The sequence below is a fragment of the Lissotriton vulgaris genome, chromosome 2_1 (assembly GCF_964263255.1).
Source record: "Lissotriton vulgaris chromosome 2_1, aLisVul1.2, whole genome shotgun sequence".
NCBI lineage: Eukaryota > Metazoa > Chordata > Amphibia > Caudata > Salamandridae > Lissotriton > Lissotriton vulgaris.
The window spans coordinates 1,810,055,750-1,810,068,029 of NC_141687.1; the positions used below are offsets into that span (position 1 = coordinate 1,810,055,750).

The 12,280-nt window shown below is 42.1% G+C and overlaps 1 protein-coding gene across 1 annotated transcript in view; it reads right to left on the reverse strand.

Annotated features, from left to right (window-relative positions):
- Positions 1–1,608: 1,608 nt before the first annotated feature.
- Positions 1,609–12,280, reverse strand: part of CEMIP (cell migration inducing hyaluronidase 1) — an 857,787-nt gene continuing 847,115 nt past the window's right edge. The window contains exon 29 of the mRNA XM_086957874.1: positions 1,609–7,177. Within this exon, the coding sequence (XP_086814000.1) occupies positions 7,050–7,177 (128 nt within the window). The 3' untranslated portion in view covers positions 1,609–7,049. The remainder of the gene's footprint in view (positions 7,178–12,280) is intronic.

Genomic DNA, 12,280 nt, shown 5'->3' on the forward strand with positions numbered 1-12,280 from the left:
GGAGAGTAAGGGAGAGCGCGGGAATGAGAGAGAACTACAGGGGAGGAATGGAGATAAAGAGAGCAAGGAGTAACAGAAAGAGCGTGGGTGCGAGAGCGAGAAAGAAACGTGAGGAGAGGAGCTTTTAGTGAGGGGCAAAAGGCCCACTAATGCATAGCGAGTGTAGGGCTAAAAGAACAAGATAGCGGGGAGTGCATTCCTTTCAAGTCTGATGTGAAGGGGGAGCGGCAGCCTTTGAAGTCTGGGGGAGGCCGGGGGAACGGCAGCCTTTGAAGTCTGATGGGGGGCGGCGGGGGAGCAAATGGTGAGGCACATGCACTGGCCATAATCCGCATTCCAAAGCCCTGTGGCATCAAAAGAATGGTGGGAGGGAACGAGCATATGGAGTGTGAGCGATAACGAAAGTAAGAGGGGGAGCAGGAAGTGAGGCCGAGCGCGCGCTGGCAAAAGCAGTCCAGATGCCAGCTTTGCGCTTGAATGCCTCACATGCACTGGCCATAATCCGCATTCCAAAACCCTCTTGTTAGGCTTTCCTGGAGCCCCTACATAGTTTCTCGGAGAAGCAATGCGCAAGCGCATTGGCTACAGCGAGACCTAAAAATCGATACACTGTCATCAATACCATATACCATCAACCCAAGGCATGGACAGTGTTTTTATATAGCGTGTTTTTTTATATAGCGCTAGAATCACTCCCGGGGGAGTATCTCCGCGCTTCGACCGCTGCGAAACCCTTCCTGGCTTCCCTGAGAGATGGTCCCTTAATGGGTATCTCCAGGGTGAGACCAGGCATCCCCGGCGGTCTGGTGGGGCCGTTAGTGAAGATGAGGCAAGCTAATGCCCAGAGTTGCCGAGTGTGATCGCTGATCAGAGTGGGCACCGAGGCGTGAGAATTATCGAGTCCGCTGACCCTGGTCCAGAAACCTGCCGCGCCGGGAATCGAACCCTGGTCCCGGGCCGTCCTCTGCTCTCGGGTCTGCCGTCTCTAACCAGTGAGCCACCAGTGAGCCACACTACTTCACAGTAGTCTCCTACCTCTACAGCGGGTACACTTGGTGTGCCCTCCCAGGTTACAGAACAGGTTCTGGACCTTGGCTGAGCGCATGTGCTGGATTAGTGTTTTGGATGGGTCAAACAAAAAGGCAGGATAAATGCAGTTGGGCACTCAGGGGAAGGATCCATGCCTATATATCTTGAAGGGTGCATTCCCATCCCAACTATCAAAGGTAATATATAATATAGTTTGAGTAATAATTTATCAAACTCAGTCCTACACCATATTCCCAATCTTGCATTAATTTGCGAGTTGAGCTGTATGTTTTTAACCCTCTCTAGGTATACTTGGGCCAGTCTAGAAGTGCTACGTAATACTTGCAACTTGATTTAGTATCTTTAAAGTAGTCGAAAATACAATTAAGCATTCATAATTGTGTCACCAACATTTCATTAGTGCGTATGGCAAACAATGATGTAAGCACTACAAAGCTATTGCATGTCATTTTCTACTGCTTAATGAACAATGTTAACACACACAATACTCCACATGAACATCAACTGTAATAATCCCACATACATTGAGAAATATAATTAAACAATCACTGACTCGAATTGCTTTTCATATTTATTGTGATAAATGGTAAGTATGAGTCCAGACAACCAATAACTTTGAGTCTCCTCTGCTCTAAGTAATGAGTAGTCAAACCAAGCATGCTCGCTGTGAGCTTGAGTCTTCAGTGAGGATCAACATTCTCCAGGTGAGGGGACAGATAAGTGCAAAGTGGGCTACCAGAGAGGGCTGCCCTCCAACACCTTTAATAGCTGAGGGTATCATGACCTCTGTGCAACTCTTTTGAGTCCGGGATGGTTGTTTCATGGGTGTAATTACAATAAATAAATAGAAAATATATTCTTTTTAATTCTGTCATCATTAGAAATATTTCTTACTTTAAAATCATTATACAGTACTTTACATCTTATTCCGAAAAAGTACCAGCTGTTTCGGTAATGGGAAAAGGCCAGCATTGAACTTGTTGAAAAGATTTTAAATTCTCATACCTGCCCTTATTTTATCTGTGTGCCATTTGTCATAGTCACTAAATGGATAGTATATGTTTTATACCACATCAACTTTCTGATTCATTTGGCAACCATGTCTTAAAATAATCAAATCTATATATCCTACACGGTACACTAGCCTGTGCATTTCCAATCTCAAACATTCAGAGCAGTTTTTTCAGGATTAAACATTGATAGATTGTAATATACAACACTGTATGAGCAATCTTTGATCAGGTAATATTTTCATTGACATATAAGCAGTCTCTTTGAGGGTAAATTGCATGTTTTCAATTTAACGCGCAAACTCCAAATCTTTCGTTGTTCAAAGACTTTAAAACAAACCACAAGAGGTGGCCTAGGGAGTTCTGTCACAACTATGAATTTTATCAGTAATTCAATTCTCTTATTTTACCTATTAGATAATTGGAAATAACTATTTCCAAGTTACGGTACGATGTCCTAAAGTCTGAAAAATATTGACTCTCCTCGGAACATTTAAATGATGATTGTTTAAAATGGTATGGATTTTTTCCAACCAAATAACAAGAATACGTATATTAGAGACACTTTTCACCAGTGAGGGACATACTCACATAAAGACAGCACACATTTAGAGAACTGTTACAAAAGAGACTACCACTAATTAGAAAAAACTAAATCTGGAAAACACTAACCGTAACGTAGAGCTAATGAGGGAGGTCGCATGAGAGCACACCACACAAGAATAATGTGAATGTAAGTGGCGCACTTATATAAGAAAAAGAAGGCACACAAACATTAAACACAAACACTGCTAATAAAGATATTTCTCGCCGTTATGTCTCCTGAGGAATACCATAGGTTGCATGCAATTAGCTGGCTTCCTCCTTTCCAGGCCATCTGACAAAGTTGGCACATGAACAATGGGATTTTAAATTTTAACTTTAAAAAGAAAAAATAATCTACTGTGCCATTCAAGAATTGTTTCGCAGTCTGAAGATGTGAGTGATTTTCAATTGTTGTGCAGTAAGGTGGCAGATTAGGAAACAAAGACCGATTGTTATTGCCCTCTGTGCCAGTGGCTTGTGGTCAACGGCTTTGTCCACCAGCTTATTTACATTTGCTCTACAGTTGGCCTTTTCTCTATGCCTCACCTTGATGATGGCTAGATGTAAATGTAGGAATTTTCGGATTGTGTGGAAGAGCTTTGTAAAAATGCAGTAGTGTAGGTTTGAGGAGGCACCTGCTACACTCAAATAAACTTATGATTAATTTGTTACTGAGGATAGGAAGAGAGTAGAGTGTAGACCTAGTATGCTTCTATAGTGGAATTCCTGGCATTGCAAGATCACGGACTGCCTCACTGAACCATAAGACAAAGAGAGAGTGCTGGGATTCTACTTAGACAAGAGGGAGGTCTCCATGTGCACCAAAACATTCACCTATGCTGCATATCATTGTTCATGTCTTGGAACCTCAGCACTTTCAAAATCTCTCAAAGTTCTCTTGAAATAATTGATGACTATATCTGACCTGTAAGTTGCAAAAGATAATTTGGTGCAAAATGAACATTTTTTTTGTGTTAAAGGAATACGATTTGCTACTTTTTAAATTTTAGGGCCCTTAGAAACCATAAAAGAGGAAAGCAGAGAGGTTTGATGCAAGTTCTTAGCAGAAAAATATTTTTAGCAAATGCTTTTTGCTTATGGTAAAGTCGGTGACAATCCAGGATCCATAGGAGCACAGCTTGACCAGCTGTAGTTCCTATGTGTGCTACATTTGGATTAGCTCCTTTCCATGGGCATTGGTGCGTGATGGAGCTACAGGGTACACACCTAAGTTAGTCCTCGCATTTCCTGACTTTGGAGGTTTTACTGGGCATCACTAACTGTAGTCATATTTTTTAAATATGTTTGAATTCATTACCTGTCATATGCGAGTACGTATTGTGCTAAAATAGCTACTGTAGCAATATGGGGATACTATTATATTTGAACCGCTTTAAGTTGCTCAGTTGGTATATGTGGGGTTCGGATGTATGATAAGGTATGGTACATGTTTACAGTGAATAGAAATGTCTTATCCATAGTCTTCTGATATATTGGGGCCCAAATTGACTAAGTCCCTGTTCCAGCACACAGAATTACTAAGAATTGGTCAAACAGCACCGTAGATGCTCTGCATGCTACACTCTACGAGGATTTTAAAGAAAGTTCCAGAATGCACAGGAGTGTGTAATTTGAAGGTGCTGTTAACAAGTGTAATTTACCATTTCAATCTCTAGGTTAACTGATCTTTGTAAAGTGTGATGGAATGAACTGCTAAGTCATTAATTAAATACATCTTACTAGAGATTGCTAAAGGCGTGCTTTGGTTTATGTTCTACATGTTTCCAACATAAATGGCATACTTTCTAAGCCACTGAGGCGTATTTAGGAAGATATTAGGGTTTTCTATTGTTAAAACAATGCACTGATGTCCTTATTTCTATGTGAGGCTATTTCCGAGATCAGGCTCCACCTAGAAGCAGATCTTTTTGTGAATAGCATATTTCTAGCATCACTCCAGGAACACCTCCATCTTACAGCTGGGATAAACATGGCCGTCTGTGACACTGATCCTTTCACCTTCACGACTCCTATGGAAGTATAGCTAATCAGCAGTTCCATTTTAGAAAGGATGTTCTCTAGGTCACTGAAAAGGGGCTTAGTTCTTCCACTAACGAAGAAGGGAGGACTTAATTTGCCTTAATGGCAAAATATTGACCTGACTTTACTTTTTTGGGAAAAAGACTATGGAGAAGACCAGTCACCCAATCGCAGACCTGTCTTGTTAGATCACTAGAACTTATTTGAATCTGCTCTGGCCTGTGTTGCAAACAACACTAGAAAACCATCAGTTACTCTGATGCCTTCCGGAGATTTAACACTTTGTTTTAGGCAGATTTTCTTTTTACAAGTGGTCATATGTTCTGGTGTACTGGGCGTGGGGTCTGAATCTCTAAGGATTCCAGGGAACTGTGATTAGTTTCCCGAATCAGGGATGCCGATTATAGTCATGGTCTACTGTGTGGGTATTCTTGCAACACAATGAAAGTTAGTATTACTCATGCGGGCCTTTAAAAAAGTTAGTAAATGATCCTGTGTTCTGCATCACATTGTGTCGTACGAGCTCTTAAGGAAAGCTTTATTATATAAGGGCCTTAGTACCTAATCTGAATGCTTCACTGAGGAGGTGAGTTGGACCGGAAGTGTTTGGAGAATAGACACAACAAAACAGAGTCAGTGATCGTTGGTTAGAGCCGCAAATATGTTGCATCACGGAGTGTATGCTCCTATTGAAATATGAATTTGGCTGCTTCCTGTGAAAAGAGTTTGTAACTTTGTGGTACGCCTCTATCGAAGTCATGTTTGAAAGCCCAACAAAGACAACAGTAATTATGGACTTTGCATGTGAGCATGTGAGAAATGGGACTATTCAAGGCCCAAGCCTCTTTATCATCATCGGAGACAATCTCAGGTCCTGCTGTGCTATTCAGTCGAAAGTCAGAGGGGTACTGTCTTCAGTGCTAGCCTCAGTGTGTTTATCCCTAATTTGCATACAAATATGACATTCTTTGTGTGTGTGTGGGGGGGTCAAAGATTGAGTGAGTGTGTTAGCGTGTCTAAGTGGGTTTGCGAGGGCCTCCATGAGTGTGTCAGTCAGTCTGTGAGTGAGGGAGTGTCTGAGTAGGTCTGTGAGTGAATGCCTGAGTCTGTGAGTGGGTCTGTAAGTACAACTCTTGCAGATGGAATCCAACTCCATCCCACCCTTGCCAAGTGCAGCTCCTGCGGAGGTAAACAACCTCCATCACATCCCTGCTGAGTGGAGTTCCTGTGGAGGTAAACAACCTCCATCACAACCCTACTGAGTGCAGCCATAGAGGAGGGAAACAATCACCACTGATCCCTTCAGAGTGCAGTCGTTCTGTGCAAGGTTCACCACACATCTTTTCTAGGTTAGGGTTTTCCGCCTGTTTTTTTTTAGATGATGGTGTTTTAACCTGTTCGACCTTTATCCTAATGCTAGTCCATGCTCAAAGAAACGAAGTGAAGGATAATGGGTCACAAGTTTGATGCAGTGTATACAACAGACACACAAAAGAAGAATTTGTAAATACATGGTATGCCGTCTCATATACGCCACGTGTGGTAAATAGTACGCTCTAAGGGCCAGGTTTGTAACGCAAGGGTGAAAGAGACCAACTGAAAAACTCTTTGTGAATCTGGCCCTCTGTGTTTATAGTGTGTTAGAGAAGCTCTACGCAATCTTTAAGAGCTGTACATGACTTCATAGTAATGACACAATAGCGAATGAGGAGGGCACTGTAGAGTCAGTGAGTAAAACAATTTCACAACTAACCACAGATAATTGTTGAGCCACATTTGACCTAAATATACCAGGCTACACTTAGAGACAGCACCTACCATTGCCCCAGGGAACCAGCAATGCTTTCTGTCTCACGTCCACCACAGCCATGTACACCAATATACATATATTTACAATGCACAACAAAAGAACACTATGTGTAAAGAAAGCTGGCTAGGTCTGCCAAGTGCAGGCCCAGTATATCTGGCCCAGTCTACTAGGCCTGGTCGGTGTCAGAGAAAAAAGATTCTGCTACAGCAGAACAACTCCAAGGCCAAGGCAGTCCACTTCAGTCATGAAATCTGAACAAGAAGAAACGTCTTACTGAGGCTGGCAAACTCGAAGAAAAACCGTTGCGTTTTCCCCGATGCGAAAAATCTCAGAAATTGGCACAGTCTTGATTCGTCAGGCTCAGACAACTGACACATTCTGCCTAAAATAAGCAGACTATGAAAATGTGGAGCAGTCCTCCTGGGACCGGTAGAACGGGGAGACAGGCCCTGTTTACCACAGGCCGGAAGGCCTAGGGCTCCCTCCGTGTGGGCATAGTCTATAGTCCCTCCTGCCGCTTGCAGTGGTAATTGGATGAGTCTGCGGGATCACTTTCACAACGCCTTCATCTTCACCACGGGGATCGGGACAGCTTGGAATATCTTAATGGCATCCATGTCAGTGAGAAACTTACTCCAAGTGGGCCGGAAGCTCCCTTTGAATCCAACAAAAGCCATTTTATCTGAAAAGGAGAAAGATGTTAAGGTAAACAATACTTTAAGAGGCTAAGTAGTGAGAAATGTACCCTTTACATGTAAAAATTTCAAATATTCGTTACTCAATATGTTCTCAGTTTCCCAATTAAGCTGGGCAGAATGCTTATCAACATATGTTCCCAGAAGAAGTGTGTTTAGGACCCTTTTGATATTTGACATTGAGATAATGCGGGTCCACTTTGTGAGTTCTGTTGAAAGGAGAAATATTTATAGAGCCACAGAAGGGATTGGGCATTTTGTTTTACTGAAAATTGTGTAAAATAGGGGCTCACCCCATATATATAAGGATCACTGGAGACCTTTCCTTGGGCCCGTCGGACGTCACTCTTGTATAAACACATACACCTGTCAACATCACTAGTATATTGAAAGGTATTGATTGTATGGTATTTTATTGCATTGTATTGGTATCTACAGCGCACTTTCCAGATCCCTTGCAAGGATTAACATGCTCTCCTGGGCAGTCTGATGCATTATGTATCTAGCACTCCATATCTCTGATCACATTGTTAAGCACTCAAATTGCATTGGGCTATTTTTTTTCCTCGGGATGCGGTGTTTACTGGTGTTTACTGAGGCGGCTTAAGGAGGAGATAACGGCAGATGGTTCCCACACATGCTGCCGCTAGTCAGTCATGAGGACAACAATAGTAGCCCAGTAGGAAACAATAGTTCAACACACACCAAGCAATACTACCTATTTACAAAACAAACTAACAGTCTGAATCTCAGGTGTAACAGATCGAGATGGAGACAGTCTCATGACAAAATGCCTCTCTCGTAGTGAGTATACATCAGTCTCAGGCTATTATACAAGAACCCCCTTTGATAACATATATTCAGACAGGAAATAAAAATAAATTACAAAAAAAGAATGAAAGAGAAGAATACGTTCAATGCATGCTTGCCATCATACTCGAGGAGATAAGAGATCTGAAAGCGTTGCAAGTACAAGAAATAGCAATACTTCTTGCAAGACTTTCTAAAATGGAAGAAAATGTGTTGTTTATTCCAGAAAGACCTAAGGAGGCAGAACGTCGAGTCTCAACCTCAGAGGATAAGGTAGCAAGCATGCAGAAAGAGGTTATCCATATCGAGAAGCGTAAAAACTTAATTGAAAGCAAGATGGAATATTTAGAATATTATAACATACACTCTAACCTCCGTCTGAAGGGCATCCCAGAAGGATGCTAGGACACCCAAGTTCTGAAATGGTCTGAGACACCTTAAGGTTTTGGTGAAAGGTCAATATTTCCTATTTAATGATGTTGAGGAAGCACAAGCACTTCTTATGAAACTGCCTAAGTAAAATATAAATGATTTAGGTGCTAACTGAGCTTTCCAACTGCAGGGGGCAGTGTAATATATAATTATGGGGTATGATGGATTGATGGAAGGAGGACCTTTTCCTGGAAGTAGATTCTAGTGCAAGGAAGGGATACATGCACAAGAGTGCAATGCGACATCCAAATCAATGGGGAGGGGAGGGAAGGAGGTGAGGGCCAAGCTTCCACAGGAGGGTGTATGGGAGGGAGCTGCAGTGTGGGTTGGGGCACAGCAAGAGAAACAAAAGGAGAGTTCGGAGGCACCAGGATAGATCGGTGAATTGAGGATACCGGAATGTGGATATAGCCATATTAGAATTATGAAAAAAGATTTATGAGAGAAAAAGAAGTCATGAAAAATTTGCTCAGGTTAAAGAAGCACAACAAAGAAAAGATAGGGAAAAGGAAACAGAAGGAGTGCAGTAGCATATTTCGATACAGGCAGTTCCAAGACATGAGTTTGTATGGAGAAAGAGATATCTATACTACTATTATAAAGAGAGAACAGAAACCTTTTGGCAAGGTAAACTCGGGAACCACAGCGCCAATCCACACACCCAATACATTGTTGGAATCCTCAGGGTTTGTAGATGGACATAGGCGACATAAAATAAAAATAAAACGTAAATTAAAAAATTAAAATTTAAAAACAAAGTAGTTCCCTAAAACTAGCGCCGGCCTCGACGTAGCGCTGACCGCGACCTAGACGTGCGTGATGACGACAGGCGGGGAGGAGCGTTGACGAGCGGCGAGGAGTGGCGGTGAAGCCGGAGCGGGCGGCTCAGGTAAGGCAAACGCGAGGCGGGAGGCAGTCTGGGCAATGTCGGGGCGGGCGGGGGCCCAGGCGGGAGTGCACAGAAGCATAAAATGCTGCCCCCAGCCCCCTTCTGCCCCGGGCAACGCCGGGGCGGGTTGCTAGTTGAAGATAATATCGTTTAATTCCAACAACCTTACTAATAATCGAAAAGCACAGGCAATAGATATATGCTTGAGAGGGCACTGCCTAGATATTATATTTATACAGGATACACATTTTTTGAACAAGAAAGACAATGCACATAAACTCTTTAAGCAGTGAGCTGGCTCTCAATGTCTTTCAAAGGCACGCCTAGCACAAAGTAGAGTTGCAATACATGTTCATAAACATTTGCCTTTCCAAGTAGTTTTCACTCAGACAGATACAAAAGGGAGATGAGTTATATTAAGTGGTATATTAAATAAAACAAGACTGACTCCAGCTACAACATACGCACTGATATTAGATAACCCTACCCCCCTAAGGGAGCTGAAACAGGCCTTATTCAATATCCTGGGCCTAGTGATTATAAAAGGGGACTTTAATCTACAGTAAAATCTGGAATTAGATTCCTCTACCAATGTTTGTAAGCAAAATAAGCCATTAGTGGCTAAAGCATTAAAAGATTGTATGCGCAAACTAAATTTAAAAAACCCGTTGCAAAATAAACCGCCACAAAAGTGCGAATGTTCGTATTTTTCAACTAAATATTACTGCCTCAAGATTAGATTATTTTTTATCTTCACACAGTCTGGATTTAATTATATATGAGCACATACAAAATGCTTTTTCAGACCATGCTATGGACAAAAAGGAAATTACGGGGATTAGGATAGAAAGACAAATGGAAAGATGGACTTTTGATAAAGTCAATTTAGAGGATGAGCAATGGAGTACAGAGGTAAATAACGAGATTCTAAGGTATTTTTGGATAAATATAGATACTGCCCGAGTAGAGAATGTTTGGGAGGCATTCAAGGCAACCATCAGAGGATATATTACAACCAACGGGATGCAAAAACGAAAAGCGCTATTACCGAAAAGGCTGAAGATGGAGACTGAGTTACATCAGGCAAGTGTAATGCTTATGTGAGTTAAGCCAGCGATAAATAAAGATCGATTCAGACAAGCTAAATTAGATATGCAGAAATATTATTATGCACAAAGCTAGCTATACTGCCAATTCCGCATATCTTCAAAGAATCTACAAAGAAAGTGAATACACGGGTAAATTGCTACCCTGGCAGTCTAGAGATCGAAAAGCAAGCAATAGGATTACATCCTTAATACATATAGAAATCAAGGTACGTTTAACAGATCCCCTAGAAATACAGAATGCCTTTCTTGAACATTATGAATAAATATATAACCTGCATCATCAGATTGATACAAGACTGTTGAAGCAATTTTTAAGTAAGCTCCCAATTCGACAGCTGAAGTACAGCCAAATAAAGGAGTTGATGGCCGAATTTTCTCCAGATGAGGTAGAGAAAGTCGTAAACTCTTTGACTAATGGTAAATCCTTGGGGGGGGCGGTGGAATCCCTTCAGAATTGTATCAAAAAGTTTGCCCAACTTGGAATATAGAGATTTTAAAGCTTGTGAATTACTTACTAAAAGGAGGGGAGCTCCCGCCTTCTTTTAGAATAGTGGTGGTAGTAAGTGTTCTAAAGGAGGATTAAAAAGAAAATGGAAAATATTAACTCCTATAGACCAATCAGTCTACTTAATGTGGATTATAAGTTTTTCACTAAACTCTTGGGTAACCAATTAAGTAGAGTCATAGGCTCTTTTGTCCATTCCGATCAATATGGGTTTGTTGAAGGAAGGCTGCTATGTACAAACACAACTCTTCTTATCAAAGCTCTAGATTTTATGGCACAAAATCAAGTGCCCACCCAAGTGATATTTTTAGATGCTGAAAAGGGTATACAACCTAAGCATGGGCGGAAAATCCGTTCCGCTCGCGGATTTTGCGGATTTTCGGGAAATCCGCAATCCGCGAGATTTGCGGATTTCCCGCAAAATCCGCAAATTCGCACGCAGCGGATTTTTTTGGCGGCGCGCGGCGTTGGTGATACAATTTTTGCGGCGCGCGGCGTTTATCATCGTTTGCCGAGTTGTTTTTTTCGATAGTTTGCGAGTGCTGCGCCATTTTGGATCTTGCTGTGTGATCCCGCGGGAATTGGCGAGCGCGATTACGTCATCGCGGCTTGCCAGCGAGAGTTTGTCAACGCGAGTACGGCGAGATCACGTCTCGCGGTACTTCGCAATTGCGAGATTTGAGATGCGGCGCGCGAAAATATAAATTTGCAATTCTGCACAAGAAATCCACCAGCAAGCAGCATAAACCTTCTAGAAATGATGATTTTTATGTGAATAACTCCTTAGTTTGACATTTGCCTGCACTTTTTTAGCGAGGAGTCCATTTTGGGGAGGGGGGCAGGGGGGTGGGAGGAAGGAAGTGCCCCATAGTCTTCAACTTCCTGTTCCTGTTCAGCAGGCTCCTCCCAGTGCTTTGTCCATCTCCTGGTCACTTTTCATTCGGATGTGGACCTGGAAGGATTACCTTTTGTGGATGCTGCTGGATCTTTGGATTTGAGGCCTTTTTGACTTTCTTTGGATCACTGTTGGATTAGAAATTTTACAAGTAAGTTTGTTTGGGGCATTACAGTTGCTGCAACAAAAATTTTGGGATTTTCGATTTTTGGGCTGTTTTGGGGCCTTTTCCCAGGGGTACTCAGTGGTGGGTGGACTGATTCTTTCTGTGGGTTGTCTTGAACTTAAACATCATGGAGGCCATAGATGAATTGGGATTGTGCTGATTTTTCTGTGTTTTTCGATTTTTTTTTTTTGTAAAATTTTGTGCTTTTCGATTTTTGACCTGTTGTTGGGGCCTTGACCAGGGGTATTTGAGTCTAGCATGGGCCTAGTCTTTCTGTGGGCTGT